The sequence below is a fragment of the Tursiops truncatus genome, chromosome 14, assembly GCF_011762595.2.
Source record: "Tursiops truncatus isolate mTurTru1 chromosome 14, mTurTru1.mat.Y, whole genome shotgun sequence".
NCBI classification, from domain to species: Eukaryota; Metazoa; Chordata; class Mammalia; order Artiodactyla; family Delphinidae; genus Tursiops; species Tursiops truncatus.
In genome coordinates, this window is record NC_047047.1 from 8,119,244 (window position 1) to 8,144,968 (window position 25,725).

Below are 25,725 nucleotides of genomic sequence, written 5' to 3' on the forward strand. Positions count from 1 at the left end.
ACATGCCAACAAATTGGATAACCTAAAAGAATGGATAAATTCCTAGAAATATAGAAACTACCAACACTGAATCATGAAGAAAAAGAAAATCTGGGCCAGGTGCCTGGAGGCATGTCAGCTGGTCCTTCGGTGGGCTTTTCGGGGACAAGGATGGCTATAGCCAGTGATTTCTACCTACACTACTATGTAGGGCACAAGGGCAAGTTTGGACACGAGTTTCTGGAGTTGGAGTTTTGGCCAGATGGAAAACTTAAGATATGCCAACAACAGCAATTATAAAAATGATGTCATGATCAGAAGGGAGGCTTATGTACACAAGAGTGTAATGGAAGAACTGAAGAGAATTATTGATGACAGTAAATTACAAAAGAAGATGATGCTTTGTGGCCTCCCTCTGACAGGGCTGGCCAGCAGGAGCTTGAAATTGTAATTGGAGATGAACACATTTCTTTTACCACATCAAAAATAGGTTCCCTTATTGATGTTAATCAGTCAAAGGATCCTGACGGCCTTCGAGTATTTTACTGTTTGGTACAGGACGTGAAATGTTTAGTTTTTAGTCCTACTGGATTACATTTCAAGATTAAACCAATCTAAATTGTAAAAAAAAAAAAAAAAAAAAAGAAAAGAAAATCTGAACAGATTAAGAATTAATACCAATCCTCCTCAAGCCCTTCCAAAAAACTGAAAAAGAGGGAGCACTTCCAAGCTCATTTTATGAGGCCAGAACTAGCCTTATACCAAAGCCAAAAAATGACACTACAAGAAAAGTTTACTATAGACTAATATCACTAATGAATATGTATGCAAAAATTCTCAACAAAATACTAGCAAACCAAATTCAACATCACATTAAAAGGTTCATACACTGTGATCAAGTAGGATTTATCCCTGGGATGCAAAGACTGTTCAACATACACAAATTAATAAATGTGATACACCAAATCATGATTCTCTCAATAGATGTAGAAAAAGCATTTCACAAAATTCAACATTCTTTCATGATAAATGAACATGAAGTGAACTCTCAAGAAATTGGGTACAGAAGGAATATACCTCAACATAATAAAAACCATATATGACAAACTCACAGCTAACATACTCAGTGGTGAAAGGTTGAAAGCTTTCCCACTAAGATCAGGAACAAGAAAAGAGTTTCCACTCTCACTACTCCCATTCAGCATAGTACTGGAAGTCCCAGGAAGAGCAATCAGGCAAGAAAAATAAATAAATACCTCCAAATCAGACAGGCAGAAGTAAAATAGTCTCTGTTTGCAGATGATATGATCTTAAAAACTCCACCAAAAAACCTATTAGAACTAATAAACAAATTCAGTAAAGTTGCAGGATACAAAATCAACAGGCAAAAATCAGTTGTGTTTCTACATACTAACAGCAAATTATCTGAAAAAGATATAAAGAAAACAATCCCACTTATAATAGCATCAAAAATAATAAAATACTTAGAAATAAATTTAACCAAGATGTTGAAAGATCTGTACACTGACAAATTATAAGACATTGATAAAAATAAATTGATGAAGACACAAATAAATGGGAAAATATCTCTTGTATGTGAATTAGAATAATTAACATTGTTAAAATGTCTATATTACCAAAAGCCATCTATAGATTCAAGGCAATTCCTATTAAAATTCCAAAGGGGGCTTCCCTGGTGGCACAGTGGTTAAGAATCTGCCTGCCGATGCAGGGGACAGGGGTTCAAGCCCTGGTCCGGGAAAATCCCACAGGCCGTGGAGCAACTAAGCCTGTGCACCACAACTACTGAACCTGCGCTCTAGAGCCCACAAGCCACAACTACTGAGCCCGCATGTCACAGCTACTGAAGCCCACGCACCTAGAGCCTGTGCTCCCAACAAGAGAAGCCACCGCAATGAGAAGTCCATGCACTGCAATGAAGAGTAGCCCCCGCTTGCTGCAACTAGAGAAAGCCCGTGAGTAGCAACGAAGACCCAATGCAGCCAAAAATAAATAAATTAATGAATTAATTAATTTTTAAAAATTCCAAAGGCATTTTTCACAGAAATATAAAAAACAATCCTAAAATTCATATGGAACCACATAAGACCCTGAATACCCAAAGCAATACTGGGAAATAAGAACAAAGCTGGAGGCATCATGATTCCTGATTTCAAGCTCTATTACAACACAATAGTAATCAAAACAATATGGTACTGGCATAAAAGTGACACACAGACCAATGGAACTGAATAAAGAACCCAGAAATAAACCCATGCATATACAGTCAACTAATACCTGACAAGGGAGCCAAGAATCCTCAACAGAAAAATTATAGTCTCTTTAATAAATGGTGTTGGAAAAACTGAATATGCACATGCGGAAGAATGAAATTGGACCCCTATATTATACCACTCACCAAATTAACTTGAAACAGATTAAAGACTTAAACATAAGACTTGAAAATGTAAAATACTAGAGGAAAACATAGGCGAAAAGCTCCTTGATACTGGTTTTGGCAACAATTATTTTGGATATGACACCAATAGAGCAAGCGACAAAAGCAAAAATAAACAAGTGGGGCTACATCAAACTAAAAATCTTCTGCACAGCAAAAGAAACTATCAGCAAAACAAAAGTCAACTTACAGAATGGAAGTAAATATTTACAAACCATCTATCTTAGAGAAAGTTAATATGCAAAATATATAAGGAACTCATACAACTTAATAGCAAAATACAAACAATCCAATTAAAATGGACAAAGGATTTGAATAGATATTTTTCCAGAAAAGATATACAAATGGCCAACAGATACATGGGAAGGTACTCAACATCACTAATTACCAGGGAAATGCAAAAGATATCCCCACACACCTGTTAGAATGGCTATTATCAAAAAGACAAGAGACAACAGTGTTGGTGTGGAGGTAGAGAAAAGGGAACCTTTGTGCCCTGTTGGTGCGAAATGTGAATTGGTGAAGCCACTATGGAAAACAGGATGGAGGTTCCTCAAAAAAATTGAAAATAGAACTACCATATGATCCGGCAATCCCACTTCTGGGTACATACCCAAAGGAAATGAAATTACTATTTTGAAGAGATATCTATACTCCCATGTTCATTCCAGCATTATTTACAATATTCAAGACATGGAAGTAACCGAAGCATCCACTGACAGATGAATGGATAAAGAAAATGTGATTTTATATATTTTTTATGGGTACAAAAATTTGAAATATATCAATGCAATATTACTCATCCATGAGAAAGAAGGAAATCCTGTCATTTGCAACAACATGGATGGACCTCGAGGGCATTATGCTAAGTGAAATAAGTCAGATAGAGAAAGACAAATACTGTATGATCTCAGTTATATGTGGAAACAAAAAAAGCCAAACTCATAGAAAGAGAGAGTAGAATGGTGGTTGCCAGGGGCTGGGGCTGAGAGAAATGGGGAGAAATTGGTCAAAGGGTCCAAACTTTCAGTTATTAGATGATTAAGTCCTGGGGATCTAATGTACAGTGTGGTGACTACATTTAACAATACAGTATTATACACTTGAAGGTTTCTAATTGAATGTTCTCACCACACGCAAAAAAGCGTAATTATGTGAGGTGATGGATGCATTAACTAAGCTTATTGTGATAATCATTTCACAATATATATGTGTATTACATTGTACACCTTAAATTTTCTCAATACTATACGTCAATTTTATCTCAATAAAGCTGGTGGAATAAAAGAAACCTCTGAGCAACCAGGCAAAAAGATAAAGTCACTTACAAAGGAAAAAAATCAAGTTGGCCTTGGATTTCTTCTCGGCAGCACACACTATGAGAAGACACTGCAGCACCACCCATAACACACACAAGACAAACAAAAAGTGAGCCAAGGGCGTTCTATCCAGCCAAGCTGTCCTTTAAGTATAAAAACGGAGAAAAGAACATTTGGAAACCCTGGCAATATTGTTCCTCTGATTCCCTCCTTGAGGAACCTATTAGAAGATAAATTTTAGCCAACCAAGAGGTGGCTGGGGAAACCAAAGGAGATGGACTACAAGTGAGAACAGAATGTACTTAATAGCAGAAATATTAAAACTAAAACAAACATGGGAATTGGGACGACAGAAGAAAAGTAAAGGTGATAAAAAAAACTTAGTCTTTAAGGGCTTCCCTGGTGGCGCAGTGGTTGAGAGTCCGCCTGCCGATGTAGGGGACATGGGTTCGTGCCCTGGTCCAGGAAGATCCCACATGCCGCGGAGCGGCTGCGCCCGTGAGCCATGGCCACTGAGCCTGCGCGTCTGGAGCCTGTTGCTCTGCAACGGGAGAAGAACTTAGTCTTTAAGTTGCTTACCTAGTAGTAATAACAGTAGGGTAACCCACAGGATGATGATGGTCATGGCAGTAACAGCAGTTATAATTATTGACTGGCTAACCATGAGCCAGGTACTACATAAAACACTGTGTGTGTGTGTGTGTGTGTGTGTGTGTGTGTGTGTGTGTATACACACAGTGTTTCATACAGTGTATACACACATATACACATATATACACACACGCATATATATATATATATATATATATATATATCCCTAACAACCCATAAGGTAAACATCATCATCCCCATTCATAACTAAGAAAGCTAAAGCTCAGATTAGTTAAGTACCTCGACCACGATCACACAGCTAAGTGACAAATCCAAACCCAGGCCTGACTCCAAAGCCCAGGCTCTTGATTTTACCGCATTTGCGTTCATTGAACATAGGACAGAGCCTTATTCCTCTCTGCCTCCTCATCATTTAACACAACTAATATAATATAATATAGCATAATATAATATAATAACAACAATCTATTTTTCCCATTTTATAGATGAGGAAAGGAAGCAGAAAGGTTAAATGACTTTCCCAAAGTTACACAGCTACGTAGTCGACGGGGCAGCTAGCATGGCTCTAGAGCAGCGCTATCCAATACTAATTCAATGGTAGGTGAACCACAAGTATAATTTCCAATTTTCTAGTAGCCAAATCTTAGAAAAAACTTAATTTTATTAATATATTTGACGTAACCCATATGTTCCTATTATCATTGTGACATATAATCTATATTAAAAACTCTTCATGTCATAATTCACATGTTTTCCTCACTCAGTCTTTGAAATCCAGGGTGTATTTTATACTTACAGCACATCTCAAATCGGACTCACATGTCCGTGCTCAGTAGCCACAGGTGGTCAGCGGCTCCCATATTTAACAGAGCAGCTCCAAAGCTACATGTGGCACCAACTTAACAACGCACGAACCCTCCATTTTCCATTCTCCAGCACTGATTCCTGAAGTGTCATTTTATAAAATCAAAAAACAAAGTAACTAGTTATATTATCTACCTCCACAGAAAACCCATCCTGGGGTTAGGGTTTCACTCTTACAAAAAGGTCGTATTTATGCGTGTCGTTGGATCATATTTTTGATGGTAATCTGTTCTCCCTCTACTTTCTCTTCCCTACCCACTCCCTCCACATTCAAGCAGCCATTCTCTCCTTGCCCCAAAGAAGGCAGAGCAGAAAGATGAAATAGGCTGCAAGACATTCTGGCTTTTTCCTTTTAAGCCTAACCCCTGAGGAGAGGCGCTGGGGTTTACAGAGCAGGCAGCTTTAAGAAGCAGGAGGTAGAGAGGAGTCATCCCAGATTAGAAGGACATTCCCCTTGGCTTGGGGGAGAGGAGGAGAGCATCCCAGGAGAGGGTGGGAACTGGCTCCGCGTCTTTGCAGCACCTTGGGAGCAAGGCGCAGGGTGAACGGGGGTGGGGCAGAGTCTGCAAACGACTCCCACATCCGAAGCCAGCACAGAAGCAGCAGAGAACTGCTCAACCTGGAGTGGCCGTGAGACGGGGACAATGGGTATTTATAGGGCGGTTTGCAGGAAGAGATGTCTAATTACTAGAGACCCCTCCCAATGCCTTAGCACTGCCTAGGATCTCCAAGCTGTGGGAAAAGCTCAGGAGGAGTCCCTGGGAATGACTGGGGTTAATGTCCCCCCAATCCACTGGGATAGAAGGGCACTGGAATCAAAAATTAAACTGAATTCTAGAAATCAAAGAAAGTGTCTGGCTGGACTTGTTTTTGTGACCAGACACTCATATCTGCCACTTAGGGAGCCTCACTTGAGCCCGTCAGGGGCAGTGGGCAGTGTCCCCCCACAAACCATTACACTGGAGCCAGTTCATCTCCAGTGGACGGCTGTAACCCAGGAGGAACTGGAGTGCTGAGGGGTGTGGCCTCTCAGAAGTCACTGCTGACTTGGGGAACACCAGTGGCCTGGGATGAAACCGAGTTTCAAAGAATATCACGGAATACGTTTAAGTCCTGATCAGACACAAAGCAATCAGCAAAAAGGCCACTTGTTGGAGTTTGCTTAAATGATGAGTTTCCCTGACTCCCTGAGAAGACCCAGAAATAGAGGGGTGTAGAAGATGATTTTCAGGCCACTATTTCAGACTCTGAGGAAAGAAGGACTATTTCAGCAGCAGCAGTAGCCATAGCTCTACTAGACAGGACAGATGAAGACCATCACTGCAGCCAAGCCCTGGCTGACACTGTAACAGGAAGAACAAATCTGACTCCATGTTAGATCTGTTCCTTTTACTGTAACCCTTTGTGCTTTGTTGCCTGTGCTTAATCATGCTGGCTCTGCATCTTTTGTAAGAGAATGTTGCCTGTAGCCTGAAGTATACAGGATAGCCTACTCTCAGGGCTCTGACCTTTAAGAGTCCATTCATACAGAGATAAAAGGTTGCAGGACAGAGAATAACATTTGCCTTGTTGGAGGTTTACAGGAACATCGTGACCTGACCTATGTGGACAGCTGCAAGGGCAAAGGAATCCAACACCAAGAAGTCTGCAACAACTAACCACACCCCTCCCTCACCTGGCCTTTAAAAGTGCTTTGCTGAAACCCTTCAAGGAGTTTGGGGTTTTTTGGGCACAAGCCACCCATCTCCTTGTGTGTCCCTGCAGTAAACCTTTCTCTGCTCCAAACTCGGACATTTCAGTACTGTTTGGCCTCACTACGGATCAGGCACATGAACTTGCATTCAGTAACACCATGTTCAAAGACTTTAGGAAGATAGGCGGGAGCACTGTCCACAGATCTCTACAAGCCAGGTGTCAAGACAAGGAGACCCCCGCTACCTGCCCATCAGGCCTACTCCTTAACCGGCGGTCAGTGACTGCTAGGAGACTGTGGGGGAGGGAGAGCCCAGACCCAGGGCAAGAATGGGGAAAGTGTTGCTCAGTCCTGGAGAGAAATCTTTCCCAAGGAAACATGCCTGGAGTTCGGGGAAAGTCAACATGCCTCTTTTATTTTGCTTATAAGTGAGATGAATATTTCACAGTACACAGAGACTGTGACGAGAACCCACACTCATTAACGGGGAAGGAAAGCCAAACTTCAGGGGACTGGGTGGCTCAGAGGAGCTCCAGAAGGTAGCATCATCACTCTGGTCCCATAGCAATCTAGGCTCTGTTGGCAACCTTTCCCCTCCCCAGTAAATAGTCAAAGAGAGCAGTTAAACAGAGAAAGAGGCAAGGACACCTACATGGAAGGTGCTGGCTACGCAACAGAGCAGCCAGCCCCTGCTGTATGCCCCGTGAATATAAACATGAGCAGGGACCCACCCAACTCTGGGCGGAAAGCCAAGGGGAAGGATGGCCGTGAGGAGGAAGAGTGTAGAGCTGCAGCTTCAGGTCAGCGTCACCTGCCATATTAGATCCCCCACCCTTCTTACATCTAAATCACAGATCCTGCTCCCCCCAGTGAGGGGAATCCATCCGAGGCTGATGGAGCATTCCTACACGGGATGGAGCCTGCGCCGGAAGAAAGCAGAATTTCTAAGGCAGAAAGTCATCCCTGGAAGGGAAAGGGGAGAAGTCTACTCAGTGCCCAGGTTCATGAACTCAACTCCTGGGAGCCTGAGATTATGACCCACCCAGCCAAGTGCTGCCAACGTCCTGGGATCCCGGTGCAAAGCCACTGCTCCAGCCCCGCCCTCGTGCAGGTGAGAAGCCATTCCTTTCTAGAAACAGAGAGATTTGCTTCAGGAGATGTGGATGGCTGGGATCATGTCATGAGATAGTATGAGATATTGCACCCTACACACACACACACACACACACACACACACACACACACACACACACACACACACACACACACACACACACACACACACACACACACACACACACACACCAGAATATTATTCAGCCCTTAAAAGGAAGGAAATTCTGACTCATGCTATGACATGGATGAACCTTGAGAACATTATGCGAAATAAAGTAAGCCAGTCACAAAATGACACGTATTGTATGACTCCACTTATATGGGGCATCTAGAGCGGTCAGATTCAGAGACAGAAAGTAGGATGTTAAGTGCTGAGGGCTGTGGGGAGGGACAAATGGGAAGTTGTTTAATGGGTACAGAGTTTCAATTTTCCGAAATGGAGAGAGTTCTGGAGACTGGGTTGCACAACAAGGTGAATGTACTTGACACCTCACTACTGGATTTAGGGAATATACTTAACACTTAGAAATGGTTACAATGGTAAATTTTATGTTATGTGCATTTCACAACAATTTTTAAAACTATTATTTTGACTACAGAGGTTTTTTGCATTGATGTGGTACATGGGGTGATGGTAACTCACAGGCTAAAAAGCCAACTGTCTAGAAACTCAAAGTCAGAAACAGCAGGACATTTCTTTCAGTTGCCAGTTCACTTCTCTGAGCAATGCTTCTCTAGCCCCTCACTTGATGGTCTGTCTTTTCTACACAACAGAAGGCAAAATTATCTCCCGAGGAGACACCCTCCCTACCCAAACTAGAGAGGGCCTGAGGAAACTCATACTGATTAATGCTTGAGACAAATGATGGGGAAGCAGGGAGGGGAAACTGATCAGGGAAAGATTGGAGAACTGCCTCTGAGCCCGAGTGAGGTTGAAAACCACACATTTTGCAAACAAGAATCGTCTCAAGGATTTCTGGCCAGTTTTTGAGTGGGAGAGGTAGGCTCTGAAATGTTGGCATTCCTGGGACATTCTGAAGGATTGAGGAGACAAGATCACATATTTAGGATCTGGGACACTCTTCCCAAATTCAGAACATGTGATCACTGAAATGGCATTAGAATGGCAGGCCACGCTCTGAGCATTTCATTCTAAGAAAAATGTTTTTATCTGTAATTTGATTCGTATGCTTCACAGGGGTTGGAAAGACGGTGGTTGTTGAAAATGTAAGCTATGCAGCCAGACATGCTTCCCTCTATAACTAAGTTGCCAAGGAACACATAGGCCCAAATGAAACCCCATTTATGGTCATTGGCACACCTTGGGGAGCTGGTGACATCTCACATTCTTTAACTTCATTGATTCATTGCCCACTAGGCTTAATCTTGTAAATTACTTTCAAAGGCATGGCATACATCCTAAATTACTTTTTTTCTTAGATTAGCATCAATCTTGCTTATCAACTGACATTTTCTCAAATTCCCTGGAAATGTCCACCTCACCATCAGAGCAAAGCTGTAAGTTACCTAAGGCAGCGGCCCTGACGAGCTCGACGGGAACCTCTCCCCAGCTCTGCTTTGGGGCACTAAGAATCTGAATCCACAAAGTGTGTGTCTAGGACACACTCTGTGATTCAACCCCCTGCCTGGGTCTCCACCTGACCCCCTAGCCCGGGATTGCAAATGCCTCCTACCCAGTCCCAGGGCCCTTCTCCCAGGAGCCTTTGCAACACTGTTATGTAAACAGAGGAAACTTGCAAGCACGTGTATCCTGCAGCTTCTCCCCCAGCCCCAAACAACCCCCAAAGAGTAATTCCTGCCTTGTTTGAAGCTAGAAATCCTTCTGTTGATTAGTAAAAACGAGCAGGAAGGTGGAGGTGGGGGTGGGCTTTCTCAGACTTCTAACCACCCCCGCGCCGCATCATGTCACGGTCCCACAGGAGCTGCCGTCCCTGCTCTTCTCGGCGGCGTTTACTCAGTGTAGTTGGCACTTGGCAATTTCATCAGCTCCCCGAAGAAACTCCCATCTCCTGCTTCCTGAGGAACCTTCTAGTGCTGGTTTCCCGAATCACAGTACTATTTCTCACTTATTTCCTGACCTCGTTCTCTACGCCTGTTAAACTCTCTGATCACATCCTTTGAATGAAAGGGGAAGTTCACTCAGCCTCCATAGAGGTTCCTGTGTGGCCTTGGCCCTCACAAGAGGCAGGTCCATCCCTCATGTGCATGTAGAAACACCGCCATCACTGATGGGGAAGCAACAGAAAACCCACAAGAAGTGAGGGCATCCTCGCTACAGCTTCCAGCCAACCTGGGCAACAGAGCAGCTCTGCCTTGCCAAGAACTAAGAGTGCGCTGACACGCCTGGGGCCAGGTCTCCAGAAGTTTCCCAAGTTAGGAGACACATCTCACTGAGGCCACTTCCCTAGGTAATACACTTATGCCTGGTTGCCAGGCTGCCAAATTCTCCACTAACATCCAAGAACTCTGCCCTTGCACCACAGGAATAATACAAAAGGTAGGGTGAGTCCTGCCCTAGAGCTAAGGCTAGGGATCATCTGAAGTTATTAAGACATAAAGTACACTGTTTCTTTTCCATCCCAGGTACCTGGAGGGAGTTTTCCTTTCAGTTTCCTTGAATTCCAAGTAATTACACTGTCGCCATCCTTAATGGGGAAGGCAGGAAGTTCCACGCACTCTGTTCTCTCTGCAAATGCATGGAATCTGAAACAGGAAGAGATAGGCCACATCAGGCTAGTAAGTGGTATCTGCGCATTATCTATTCATCCTCCCAAGACTGGGAACTTGCTCTTCTGTGGTGCTAGGCATCTTCCAAGTGTTCACTGCTTTTCCCTGTGCCTTGTCAATTCCCACAAATAAAAGACAGGAAGGTGGAAGGCACCAGAGAATTGCGGAGCCACTGGGACTTTAACTGATGACTCTTCTGTTCATTAGAGGATACTTAGCTCAACCAAATGGTATTTATCGACCCTGGAAAAATGATACCCTGTGCTTAGACTTATCCTTTTGTTCCCAGGGTTCAATCATGTAAACACAGTTTGGACAAGCCCAGAGGCTAATGAGGGGCCCAACAGTGCCCAGAGCCCTGCGGGTTCACTGTTGAAAGCTGGTGACAAGAGGCAGCGTTGGCTCATCTGCCCACTGCTGAGGGGCTTCAGTCAACTTTCACTTGGCAAATACACACCTCCCCAGGACCTGAGCATCAGCACTAATGAAAAGAACTCAGTGTGGGCACGTTTTTAAGGCAGCCTCTCAGAGTGTGGTCCTAGGAGCAGCACCTGGGAGCTGGCTAGGGATGCACATTCCCCGGGCCCCACCTGATCTGCCGAGTCAGAATATGCACTTTAACAAGATCCCCAGGGGATTCATAAGCAGCTTGAAGCTAAAAAGGCGCTCATGTACCAATGTTCACAGCAGCACTATTCACAACAGTCAAGACATGGAAGCAACCTAAACGTCCACTGACAGAGGAGTGGATAAAGAAGATGTGTGTATATATACAATGGAATATTCCTCAGCCATAAAAAAGAATGAAATAATGCCATTTGCAGCAACATGGATGGATCTAGACATTATCATACAAAGTGAAGTGAGCCAAAGACAAATATCATACGATATCACTTATACGTGGAATCTAAAAACAAGATACAAATGAACTTATTCACAAAACAGAAACAGACTCATAGCATAGAAGACAAACTTATAGTGACCAAAGGGGGAAGGGGGGAGGCATAAATTAGGAGTTTGGGATTAAAATATGTACACTACTGTATATAAAATAACCAACAAGGACCTACTGTATAGCACAGGGAACTATACTCAGTATCTTGTAATAACCTATAATGGAAAAGAATCTAAAAAAGAATATATATATACACACATGTATACATATATACACATATATGTGTATAAAACTGAATCACTTTGCCGTATACCTGAAACTAACACACCATTGGAAATCAACTGTATTTCAATTTAAAAAACTTTTTTTAAGCACTGGTGTAGTGTTGCAGGTGATGATGGGCTAAATCGCACCCTCAAAGCCAGTTGTCTGGAATCCAAAAAATCAGTAATAGCAGGAAATTTCTCTCAGATGGCAGAGGAGATCTCTGAGTAATGCTCCTCCGGCCTCTCAAGAGTACCATCCCTGCCTATCGCCACTCATGACGCAAAAAGAATCCTGAAACATGAGCTGGGATGGACAGAAGAATGGGCAGATGGCGGGAGAGGTCTGTGGGCCTTGCCTGGGCCATAGAAGGCCTCAGTCTCGTCTATTTCTAAAGGGTTTCAGGTGACACTGGGACAATGAAAGCAGGGGCTTCCTCCAAAACAGAAATGCCCAGTTTCCTTCGTCCCATTGTTACCAACCTGGGTTCTCAGACTCTTTAATCAATAGAAATTGATAAAAGAGGCCAGAGAAATTCAGGCAAGGCTTTATCGGTACTCTTGCTGCAGCACAAGGGCATGAAAACAAGTAGCAGCTTCCCTTGCTAAGCAGTGAAGGTGGAGGTGGATCAGTGGGTGGGGCTGGAGGGGGGGCTTAGGTGGTCTGCCCACCCCCTTGGTGGTGCTGTGCGCAGGGATCATGCTCGGGACCCTGCTTTTGCTCCCAGGCCCTCAGAAATGGCAGCTGGGTTTTGGCCTTTTTGTATTTTATTGTTCATAATTTGCCCCGACTACCCATGCATGCAGTTATTTTTAGTCCCTTATAGTTCCTCTGTATTCTGTTGCTGGAGGAGACGTTTGTCCAGCTGCAGGCACTGCAGTAAAGGGTCCCAGGTCCCCACCTGTCTCACCACAACCTCCCTGCAGGACAGACGGGGGGATGATCGAGGTTTGTCCTGACAGGCCTCACACTCTGAGTGCCAAGGCCTTTGCCCAGAATTTTCTACTCTGAAGAACAGGGCAGACATTTCCTCTGGCTAATACAGCCTCGCTTGTGCAGAAAGCAAATCACGATTAAGTCAGGCTCTTTGGAGAGTCTGAGGAGTGTAGCGCTGTGTCTGAGAGCTGGTGGCTCTGTCCAGACACAGCCTCAGGCACCGGGGGACACAGAGTCCAGCCTCCCTGCAAGCTGAAATGCTCAGGACACGCCCTTTACAGTTTGATAATAACTGCTCTTCAGCTGGGGCTCAACAGCAAAAGATGCACTGAGACCATCCAGGACCCCCGGGAGGAGGTGGGCTGGCAGGTAGCAGAGCGGGCAGGGGCACTGCTGGTCGTGGGCTGGCCTCACTTCCCAGGACTAGAGGAGGGACAGAAGGGCCCGGGTGTACCCCGTCCTCTTCTGCAGAATCCGCTCTCCACGGAGCATGACCTGAAAGTCAGGGGCTGAACTGCAGCTTCTCCCGTGTTAAACTACTCCCTGGCCTCTCACCTTCCCAGAGAGTGTCCCACATGAGCTGAGCAGAGGACCAGCAAGAAAGGTGGCCCTGCCAGCTGGGTTCTTCTCTCTCCACTAGCAAAAGTGGGGGCAGTGAGCCCCTTCTGTATTTGGGGGTTTCAAGAGCCCAGAATTGAAGCCAAGCACCTGCTGTTGAAAGATTTCAAAGCGCTTTATGAGAAGCCAGAGCACTGGTCTTCAGAATCACCAGGGATCCTGTTAAAAATGCATATCCCTGTTCCTCCCTAGACCCTGAAAATCAGAATCTCTGGGACCGTGGTCAAGATATCTGCATTTTAATCAAGATTCCTAGGTAGTGAAAGGCCTTTGCAAAGTGAAAGCCTAACTGCATATTCCCAGACTCCCCTCTAGTGTGCAGAATCAGCCTGCAAGGTGAAGCCCATGTCTCCCAGGCCAATATGATGAGCAGCTAAATTTGAGAACAAATGCTCAAGAGTGGGCATTTTACCCATTTTAGACAGGCTGACTTAGGAAAGAACTCAGCCATTCTCCTTGTTACCACATAAGGAGCTGGTCTCTCTCTACAAGAGACACAAACTCTCTCACATGCACAGACGGGGCTGTTTTGAAATGCAGGTATTATTATTATTATTCAGGTATAGTGAGGCCAACAGATCAGGAGACAGCTACCATTGAAAAGATAGTTAACAAGAAGACCTTCAAGATGGCGGAGGAGTAAGACATGGAGATCACCTTCCTCCCCACAGATACACCAGAAATACATCTACATGTGGAACAACTCCCACAGAACACCTACTGAATGCTGGCAGAAGACCTCAGACTTCCCAAAAGGCAAGAAACTCCCCACGTACCTGGGTAGGGCAAAAGAAAAAAGGAAAAACAGAGACAAAAGAATAGGGATGGGACCTGCACCTCTGGGAGGGAGCTGTGAAGGAGGAAAGGTTTCCACACACTAGGAAGCCCCTTCGCGGGCCGAGACTGCGGGTGGTGGGGGGGGAAGCTTCGGAGCCGCGGAGGAGAGCGCAGCCACAGGGGTGCGGAAGGCAAAGCAGAGAGATTCCCGCACAGAGAATCAGTGCCGACCAGCACTCACCAGCCCAAGAGGCTTGTCTGCTCACCCGCCGGGGCGGGTGGGGGCTGGGAGCTGAGGCTCGGGCTGCAGAGGTCGGATCCCAGGGAGAGGACTGGGGTTGGCTGCGGGAACACAGCCTGAAGCGGGTTAGTGCACCACGGCTAGCCGGGAGGGAGTCCGGGGAAATGTCTGGAGCTGCCGAAGAGGCAAGAGACTATTGTTACAGGGTGTGTGAGGAGAGGGGATTCAGAGCACCACCTAAATGAGCTCCAGAGACAGGGGCGAGCCGCGGCTACCAGTGTGGACCCCAGAGACGGGCATGAAACGCTAAGGCTGCCGCTGCCGCCACCAAGAAGCCTGTGTGCGAGCACAGGTCACTATCCACACCTCCCCTCCCGGGAGCCTGTGCAGCCCGCCACTGCCAGGGTCCCATGATCCAGGGACAACTTCCCTGGGAGAACATATGGCACGCTTCAGGCTGGTGCAACGTCATGCTGGCCTCTGCCGCCGCAGGCTCACCCCACATCCGTACCCCTACCTCCCCCCAGCCTGAGTGAGCCAGAGCCCCCGAATCAGCTGCTTCTTTAACCCCGTCCTGTCTGAAACAACAACAGATGCCCTCAGGTGACCTACATGCAGAGGCGGGGCCAAATCCAAAGCTGAACCCCAGGAGCTGTGGGAACAAAGAAGAGAAAGGGAAATCTCTCCCAGCAGCCTCAGGAGCAGCGGATTAAATCTCCACAATCAACTTGATGTACCTGCATCTGTGGAATACCTGAATAGACAACGAATCATCCCAAAATTGAGGTGGTGGACTTTGGGAGCAATTGTAGACTTGGGGTTTGCTTCCTGCATCTAATTTGTTCCTGGTTTTATGTTTATCTTACTTTACTATTTAGAGTTTATTATCACTGGTAGATTTGTTTATTGATTTGGTTGCTCTTCCTCCTTTTTTTTCCGAAATATATATATATGTATTTTTTTTCCTTTTTCTCTTTCTGTGAGTGTGTATGTGTATGCTTCCTTGTGTGATTTTGTCTGTACAGCTTTGCTTTTACAATTTGTCCTAGGGTTTTGTCTGTCCGTTTTTTTTTAGTATCGATTTTCGCACTTATCATTGGTGGCTTTGTTTCTTGGTTTGGTTGCTCTCTTCTTTCTTTCTTTTTTTAAATTACATTTTAATTTTTTTTAATAATTTTAAAAAATATTTTATTTTAATAACTTTATTTTATTTTATTTATTTTTTTCTTTCTATTTTTCTCCCTTCTCTTCTGAGCCATGTGGTTGACAGGGTCTTGGTGCTCCAGCCAGGTGTCAGGCCTGTGCCTCTGAGGTAGGAGAGCTGAGTTCAGGACATTGGTCCACCAGAGACCTCCCAGCTCCATGGAATATCAAATGGTGAAAGCTCTCCCAGAGATCTCCATCTCAACGCTAAGACCCAGTTCCACTCAATGACCAGCAAGCTACAGTGCTGGACACCCTATGCCAAACAACTAGCAAGACAGGAACACAACCCTACCCATTAGCAGAGAGGCTGCCTAAAATCGTAATAATGTCACAGACACCCAAAAACACACCACTGGATGCGGTCCTGCCCACTAGTAAGACAAGATCCAGCCTCATCCACGAGAACACAGGCACTAGTCCCCCCCACCAAGAAGCCTACACAACCCACTGAACCAACCTTAGCCACTGGGGGCAGACACTAAAAACAACGGGAACTACAGACCTGCAGCCTGTGAAAAGGAGACCACAAACACAGTAAGTTAAGTAAAATGAGAAGACAGAGAAACACACACCAGATGAAGGAGTAAGGTAAAAACCCACCAGACCAAACAAATGAAGAGGAAACAGGAAGTCTACCTGAAAAAGAACACACAGTAGTAACAGTAAAGATGATCCAAAATCTTGGAAACAGAAAGGAGAAAACAGAAGAAATGTTTAACAAGGACCTAGAAGAATGAAGAGCTAACAAACAATGATGAACAACACAATAAATGAAATTAAAAATTCTCTAGAAGGAATCAATAGCAGAATAACTGAGGCAGAAGAACGGATAAGTGATCTGGAAAATAAAAGAGTGGAAATAACTACTGCAGAGCAGAATAAAGAAAAATAATGAAGAGAATTGAGGACAGTCTCAGAGACCTCTGGGACAACATTAAACACACCAACATTTGAATTATAGGGGTACTAGAAAAGAAGAGAAAAATAAAGGGACTGATAAAATACTTGAAGAGATTATACTTGAAAACTTCCCCAATATGGGAAAGGAAATAGTCAATCAAGTCCAGGAAGTGCAGAGTCCCAAACAGGATAAATCCAAGGAGAAACATGCCAAGACATATTAATCAAACTATCAAAAATTAAATACAGAGAAAAAATATTAAAAGCAGCAAGGGAAAAACAATAAATAACATACAAGGGAATCCCCATAAGGTTAAGAGCTAATCTTTAAGCAGAAACTCTGCAAGCCAGAAGGGAGTGGCAGGACAAATTTTAAGTGATGAAAGGGAAGAACCTACAACCAAGATTACACTACCCAGCAAGAATCTCACTCAGATTCCACGGAGAAGTTAAAACCTTTACAGATAAGCAAAAACTAAGAAAATTCAGCACCACAAAACCAGCTTTACAACAAATGCTAAAGAAACTTCTCTAGGCAGGAAACACAAGAGAAGGAAAAGACCTAGAATAACAAACCTAAAACAGTTAAGAAAATGGTTAATAGGAACATACATATCGATAATTACCTTAAATGTAAATGGATTAAATGCTCCAACCAAAACACACAGACTGGCTGAATGGATACAAAAACAAGACCCGTATATATGCTGTCTACAAGAGACCCACTTCAGACCTAGGGACACATACAGATGGAAAGTGAGGGGATGGAAAAAGATATTCCATGCAAATGGAAATCAAAAGAAAGCTGGAGTAGCAGTACTCATATCAGATAAAATAGACTTTAAAATAAAGACTATTACAAGAGACAAAGAAGGAGACTACATAATGATCAAGGGATCAATTCAAGAAGAAGATACAGCAATTGTAAATATTTATGCACCCAACATAGGAGCACCTCAATACATAAGGCAAATGCTAACAGCCATAAAAGGGGAAATCAACAGTAACACAATCATAGTAGGGAACTTTAACACCCCACTTTCACCAATGGACAGATCATCCAAAATGAAAATAAATAAGGAAACACAAGCTTTAAATGACACATTAAACACGACGGACTTAATTGATATTTATAGGACATTCCATCCAAAGACAACAGAATACACTATCTTCTCAAGTGCTCATGGAACATTCTCCACAATAGATCATATCTTGGGTCACAAATCAAGCCTTGGTAAATGTAACAAAATTGAAATCGTATCAAGTATCATTTCTGACCACAATGCCTTGAGACTAGATACCAATTACAGGGAAAAATCTGTAAAAAATAGAAACACATGGAGGTTAAACAATACACTACTTAATAACCAAGACATCATTGAAGAAATCAAAGAGGAAATCAAAAAGTAGCTAGAGAAAAATGACAATGAAAACACGACAACCCAAAACCTATGAGATGGAGCAAAAGCAGCTGTGAGAGGGAAGTTTATAGCAATATAATCCTACCTTAAGTAACAAGAAACATCTCAAATAAACAACCTAACCTTACACCTAAAGCAATCAGAGAAAGAAGAACAAAAAAACCCCAAAGTTAGCAGAAGGAAAGAAATCATAAAGATCAGATCAGAAATAAATTAAAAAGAAATGAAGTAAACAATAGCAAAGATCAATAAAACTAAAAGCTGGTTCTTTGAGAAGATAAACAAAATTGATAAACCATTAGCCAGACTCATCAAGAAAAAGGAGAAGAAATAAATCAGTAGAATTAGAAATGAAAAAGGAAAGTAACAACTGACACTGCAGAAATACAAAGGATCATGAGAGATTACTACAAGCAACTGTATGCCAATAAAACGGACAACCTGGAAGAACTGGACAAATTCTTAGAAAAGTACAACCTTCTGAGTCTGAACCAGGAAGAAATAGAAAATGTAAACAGACCAATCACAAGCACTGAAATTGAGACAATGATTAAAAATCATTCAACAGGGCTTCCCTGGTGGCAAGGGTTGAGAGTCCGCCTGCCAATGCAGGGGACACGGGTTCGTGCCCCAGTCCGGGAGGATCCCACATGCCGCGGAGTGGCTAGGCCCATGAGCCATGGCCAATGAGCCTGCACATCCGGAGCCTGTGCTCCGCAACGGGAGAGGCTGCAACAGTGAGAGGCCTGCATACCACAAAAAAAAAAAAAAAAAAAAAATCATTCAACAAAAAAAAAAACCCAGGACGGGATGGCTTCACAGGTGAATTCTATCAAACATTTAGAGAAGAGCTAACACCTCTCCTTCTCAAACTTTTCCAAAACATAGCAGAGGGAGGAACACTCCCAAACTCATTCTACGAGGTCACCATCAGCCTGATACCAAAACCAGACAAACATGTCCCAAAGAAAGAAAACCACAGGCAGTATCACTGATGAAAACAGATGAAAAATCCTCAACAAAATACTATCAAACAGAATCCAACAGCACATTAAAAGGATCATACACCATGATAAAGTGGGGTTTATCCCAAGAACGCAAGGATTCTTCAATATATGCAAATCAATCAATGTGATACACCATATTAACAAACTGAAGGAGAAAAACCATATGATCATCTCAATAAATGCAGAAAAAGCTTTTGACAAAATTCAACACCCATTTATGATAAAAACCCTCCAGAAAGTAGGCAGAGAGGGAATTTACCTCAACATAATAAAGGCCATATATGACAAACCCACAGCCAATATCGTTCGCATGGTGAAAAACTGAAAGCATTTCCACTAAGATCAGGAACAAGACAAGGTTGCCCACTCTCACCACTATTATTCAACATAGTTTTGGAAGTTTTCTCCACAGCAATCAGACAAGAAAAAGAAATAAAAGGAATCCAAATCGGAAAAGAAGAAGTAAAGCTGTCACTGTTTGCAGATGACATGATACTATACATAGAGAATCCTAAAGATGCTACCAGAAAATTACTAGAGCTAATTAATGAATCTGGTAAAGTAGCAGGATACAAAATTAATGTACAGAAATCTCTGGCATTCCTATACACTAATGATGAAAAGTCTGAAACAGAAATGAAGGAAACCCTCCCATTTACCATGGCAACAAAAAGAATAAAATAACTAGGAATAAACCTACCTCTGGAGACAAAAGTCCTGTATGCAGAAAACCATAAGACACTGATGAAAGAAATCAAAGATGATACAAACAGATGGAGAGATATACCATGTTCCTGGATTGGAAGAATCAACATTGTGAAAATGACTATACTACCCAAAGCAGTGTACAGATTCAATGCAATCCCTAACAAACTACCAGTGGCATTTTTCACAGAACTAGAACAAATAATTTCACAATTTGTATGGAAACACAAAAGACCCCGAATAGCAAAGCAATCCTGAGAAAGAAAAACAGAGCTGGAGGAATCAGGCTCCCTGACTTCAGACTATACTACAAAGCTACAGTAATCAAAACAGTATGGTACTGGCACAAAAACAGAAATATAGATTAACGAAACAGGATAGAAAGCCCAGAGATAAACCCACACAGATATGGTCACCTTATTTTTGATAAAGGAGGCAAGACTATAACAATAGAGAAAAGACACCCTCTTCAATAAGTGGTGCTGGGAAAACTGGACAGCTACATGGAAAAGAATGAAATCAGAACACCCCCTAACACCATACACAAAAATAGACTCCAAATGGATTGAAGACCTAAATGTAAGGCCAGACACTATCAAACTCTTAGAGGAAAACCTAGGCAGAACACTCTATGACATAAATCACAGCAAGATCCTTTTTGACCCACCTCCTAGAGAAATGGAAATAAAAACAAAAATAAACAAATGGGACCTAATGTAACTTAAAAGCTTTTGCACAGCAAAGGAAACCTTAAACAAGACAAATAGACAACCCTCAGAATGGGAGAAAATATTTGCAAATGAAGCAACTGACAAAGGATTAACCTCCAAAATTTACCAGCAGCTCATGCAACTCAACATCCAAAAAACAAACAACCCAATCCAAAAATGGGTAGAAGACCTAAACAGACATTCTTCCAAACAAGATATACAGATCACCAACAAACACATGAAACAATGCTCGACATCAGTAATCATTAGAGAAATGCAAATCAAAACTACAGTGAGGTATCACCTCACACCGGTCAGAATGGCCATCATCAAATAATCTACAAACAATAAATGCTGGAGAGGGTGTGGAGAAAAGGGAACACTCTTGCACTGTTGGTGGGAATGTAAATTAATACAGCCACTATGGAGAACAGTATGGAGGTTCTTTAAGAAACTAAAAACAGAACTACCATATGATCCAGCAATCCCACTACTGGGCATATACCCTGAGAAAACCATAATTCAAAAAGTCATGTACCACAATGTTCACTGCAGCTCTATTTACAAGAGCCAGGACATGGAAGCAACCTAAGTGTCTATCAACAGATGAATGGATAAAGAAGATGTGGTACATATATACAATGGAATATTACTCAGCCATAAAAAAGAAACTTAATTGAGTTATTTGTAGTGAGGTGGATGAACCTACAGTTTGTCATACAGAGTGAAGTAAGTCAGAAAGAGGAAAACAAAAACCATATGCTAATACATATATATGGAATCTAAAAAAAAAAAAAAGGTTCTTAAGAACCTAGGGGCAGGACAGGAATAAGGATGCAGAAGTAGAGAATGGATTTGAGGATACGGGGAGGGGGAGGGGTAAGCTGGGATGAAGTGAGAGAGTGGCATGGACTTATATATACTACCAAATGTAAAACAGATAGCTAGTGGGAAGCAGCCCCATAGCACAGGGAGATCAGCTCAGTGCTTTGTGCCCACCTAGAGGGGTGGGATAGGGAGGGTGGGAGGGAGACGCAAGAGGGAGGAGATACGGGAATATATGTATATGTATAGCTGATTCACTTTGTTATAAAGCAGAAACTAACACACCATTGTAAAGCAATTATACTCCAATAAAGATGTTAAAAAAAAGAAAAGATAGTTTGCCACTCACAGTTTCTGCTATGGAGTGAATTGTGCCCCCCGCCCATCACCTCCCCAAATATCTGTGTTGAAGCCTTAATCTTCAATGGGATTGTATTTGGAGACAGGACTTACAAGAAGGTAATTAGGGTTAAATGAGGTCATAGGGGTGGGGCCCTGATCCAATAGGACTGGTATCCTTTTAAGAAGAGACACCGAAGAGTTTACATGCCCTCTCTCTCTGTCTCTCTGTCTGTGTCTCCCTCTCTCTCTCTCTGTCTCTGTCTCTCTGTCTCTCTCTGTCCTCCATGGAAGGATGGAAGGACACAGCAAGAGGGCAGCTGCCTACAAGAGAGAAAGAGATTTCTCACCAGAAACAGAATCTGCTAGCACCTTGATCTTGGACTTCCCAGCCTTCAGAATTGTGAGAAATAAATATGTCATTTAAGCCACCCAGTCTGTGGTGTTTTCTTGTGGCAGCCAGAACCAATATTTTTCCAAAGAGATGGGGGCATGCCACACCACACAGGGCCACACAGGGAAGCCCCAGGTTTGGTCAGGAAGCAGAGAGAACAAGGGGAAAACATGGGCAAGTCTTTCTTGTGGATCCTGCAGAAAGAAATGGGTGAGGCAGAGTAAGCAGGCTTAGGATTGGCTACTTTGAAATGATTTCAGCGGGTGCTGGAGTGTAGGGGCTGTCCTGAGCTGTCTGGTACCTGGCGCTGGGGTGACTGGGACAGGGGACAGACAGCGTTTAGGGTACGAGAGCCTGGATTGAGAGTGTGGGCTGGATTTGTTAGTTTGCACATAAAAGGTGCATTCCGTCCCGGGTGAGTCTTTTAACTGTCTTTACGAATCAGCTAACCTGGGAGGCGCGGTCTGTCCAGGGTCAGCAAGACCCCAAAATGTCAAAGCGTCAGAAAAAAAAGTCAAGATTAATGCCAGGTAGAGGAGCAAAGGTGAATGGAGACTAAAGACTACTGGAAAGAGGAGAACACAGCAACCGACTGGTCAGGAAGACCGCTAGGAATCAAGACCCACTGTCGACTACAGGCAAGCACGCAGCTCGCTCGCAGTCTTCCCAGAGCACCTTTTCTGCCTACCTGCTTCGGGTCTTGGCACTCAGATCCTTTAAGAAAGCTGTCGTGCCCTCTCGTCTGGCATTGAAGGACACCATGTGGACAGGATATGGGACCTCCAAAGCCCCCTGAAGGAGAAGCTCCTTGGATTCCTCTGGAACATCCCCCGCCACAAAGTAATAAATGGATTCAACCTGCAGAACAGTGATACCAACAGTTTATTTCCCTGAGGCACCCTAGCTGTGAACCAGACTCATCGGCAATATACTCTCTATAAACCTGCCTCTTTAAAAAAATAAGCGGGCAGAAAGAAGAGCAGCACCGCTCAATGTTTCATGACGATGTGTTGGGGCCAAAGTCAGGAAGTAAGATATTCAAGGCCCGGTGCTAAGAAGTGTCAGGCTTTGCATGGGAAGGATATGGTTGGTGGATTTGGAGAAGAGCTTCCTCCGAGCCCACGAATAAGTTATGCAAGTCCACGAATGAAGGAAGTGTCGGCCGGCCACTGGGGGCAGGAAGCTTATTAGCCATTCCCTATGGCGGTGCCAGAATTCTGCAGGGCCGGCTCAGGCATCCTCCGTCTGAGGCTGCGTGTGGGAAGGAGGGCATATTCCCAGCTGGTCTCACCTCCGGGACACACACTCGCCTGGGGAGGTGAGGCTGTCCTGCCTTCACACGGCCAGTCAGGAGCCACGCCAGGCCAGGAGTCAGGAAACACACACACACACACACACGCACACGCACACGCACACGCACACGCGCGCGCACACACACACACACACACCCCAGCTTTAAACCAGGAACCTGGGAGATGCATACCTCACCCAGGTAGGAGACGATGCCCTGCTTAATGTAAAGATGTCGATGCCATCCACTGGGCCTCACCCTTAACCACACTGCTCTAAGGGTCTCCCCTGCCACTGAGGAGTTCTGTAACCTCGGGCAAGTGGTTTAGGTTCAGTTTCTTCACTTGTGAAAAGGGAGATTATGCAGCTGACTTCATGACTGAGCTTCAACGAGATGGCATACGCTTAGGTATGTATATTAATCACACAAAGTAAAACCACAGGTAGAGCCAGGAACACATATCACCTAAACCTGCCCCTAACAGCAGCCTAAGTGATTGTCTCCACAGATAACGGGGCAGAAACCCCCAGAAAATATACTGTATTTTTTTAAGTATTTATATATTCGGCTGCGCCGGGTCTTAGTTGCGGCATACATGTGGGATCTAGTTCCCTGACCAGGGATCAAGTGTGGGCCCCTGCATTGGGAGAGGGGAGTCTTAGCCACTGGACCACCAGGGGAGTCCCTGTATTGTGTTTTAAGGGATAAACAGATGTCACCAGCCCTTTAGGATTCATGAGCTTCTAATCACACATCCCCAGTTAGCTGACGGTAAATAGTCAATTACCTCACCTTGCCTTCAAAGCTGGGACTTAAAGCTACCTGGCCCAGAGAGAGGTGGGCTGAGGGTCAGCTCCCAGCTGCTTAGGACACCCCGTCTGTGGCAGCAGGGGGCAGGCTGTGCCCAAGAAGGCAGGTGGGGAGAGGGTGGCAGAGGGGCCCGGCTGGGAGTTAGGAGACCGCCGGGGTGGGAGCTGAGCCCAGCCTACTTCAGCAACATTCCTCCCCAGGCTGGGCACAAAGAGTCTTCCTGCCCCCGTGACTCTCTCTCTCAGGCCCTTCATCACAAAGTCCCTGATTTTCAGAAGTACCTCATGGGAGGTAAAGACTGAGGAAGGTTGTACATTTCTCCCAGTCAGTCACCTGAGAAGCAGAAAACACACTGACAGGAGGAAGAAAGTGTTCTCCAGATTCCTAATTATACAACTAATACTGTTCTTCCAGAAAATGCATTCTATGTTGTTCTCTTCCTGGTGTTAGACATTACCTTCTGTAAGACGTCTTGAATAGGCTCCAGTGAGCTGCAGTTACTAGTTTTCCAGCTGTGTTGGTGCCCAAGTTTAGCATGAGGACAGCTTCATCCTCTCAGAGGGTCTAAGAACACACATGGCTCAAGACAGGGGAACAGACCCAGGGAGTATATTCTAGGGTTTGGTAGATCAACAGGGAAGTGAGTGAGGACAAACAACTCTGGCTGGTCTGTCGGCAGCTTCTGACTCCCTCTGTCTCCACCGCATGCTGTGGAGACAGCTTCTTTGCTCTGGCAATAACCCAAGAGCCTGAAATCCTCACACAGAGATGTTTTTTCCCTCGAGACTTCAGCAAACCAGAAATTGCTATAGCCAGCAGTGAGTCAGGATTTCCTTTCCTTCATTAATTAAGGCTATGGGGTTATTCACTATTCACTAAGGTCCTTACTCAGCTTCTTAGTTGCCTGTGTTTTCGGTCAACTCTCAGTTATCTGTGCTCCAGATTTCCAGGAGTATGCTTTCCCAGAGACCAGCTACCTCACCACCATCTGCACACTGCCTTTCTGCCTCTCCTTTCTGCTCGCATAATGACATTTAGAAAAACAAAGAGGACGATAAATATGCTACCTGCTACTATCCCCCCAAATTTGGCAAAATGCCTTTGAAAGTGAAATGGCTTTGAGGTCGTCTGCTATTGGGGATGATAAGCTAACATAAATTTGAATTCTTGTTATCATGCCCAGTTTACAGATGAAGACACTGAGGCCTGGACAGGTTATTTGACCCGGGTGAGCAGCCAGTGAACCCAGCCTGCCTGACCTCACGAACTTCTGTCCTTGCTTTTTTCAGCCACTGCACTCTGTCAGCTCATCATGGCAAGACTGGTCCTCGCGTGTTAGAGATGACGGTGAATCCCAGAACTGGAGAGGCGAGATCATGCAACAAGAAGGTGGCCAGGGGTGGGCACTGTTTTCATTTTCTTGGTCCCCACAGCATCCAAGGCTCCTACCCCCAATCTCACTACCACTGACCAAAAGTTGGGTCCAGGAGGTTGTCTGGCTCAAGGGAATTACCCTCATGGGAATCCTCACTCCTTAACCAGGACCTCTGTGCTCCTTGAGGGCAAGGGGACCTGGAGCAGCTTCTTCACTGACCAG

At 44.2% G+C, this 25,725-nt stretch overlaps 1 protein-coding gene and 1 pseudogene across 5 annotated transcripts in view; one reads left to right on the plus strand and one right to left on the minus strand.

The window, feature by feature from the left end:
• The window catches only part of VWA3B (von Willebrand factor A domain containing 3B), a 211,225-nt gene that overhangs the window by 153,078 nt on the left and 32,422 nt on the right, over positions 1-25,725 (minus strand). For all 5 annotated transcript variants that reach the window (XR_012325581.1, XM_033838164.2, XM_033838165.2 and 2 more), the window contains 2 exons: positions 22,716-22,885; positions 10,650-10,765 (listed from right to left, as the gene is read on the minus strand). Coding sequence is in view for 4 of the 5 variants with exons in the window: in XM_033838164.2 (XP_033694055.1) it covers positions 10,650-10,765; positions 22,716-22,885 (286 nt within the window). In the remaining variant the exon portion in view is untranslated. The remainder of the gene's footprint in view (positions 1-10,649; positions 10,766-22,715; positions 22,886-25,725) is intronic.
• On the plus strand, positions 151-633 carry LOC101317482 (protein mago nashi homolog 2 pseudogene; annotated as a pseudogene).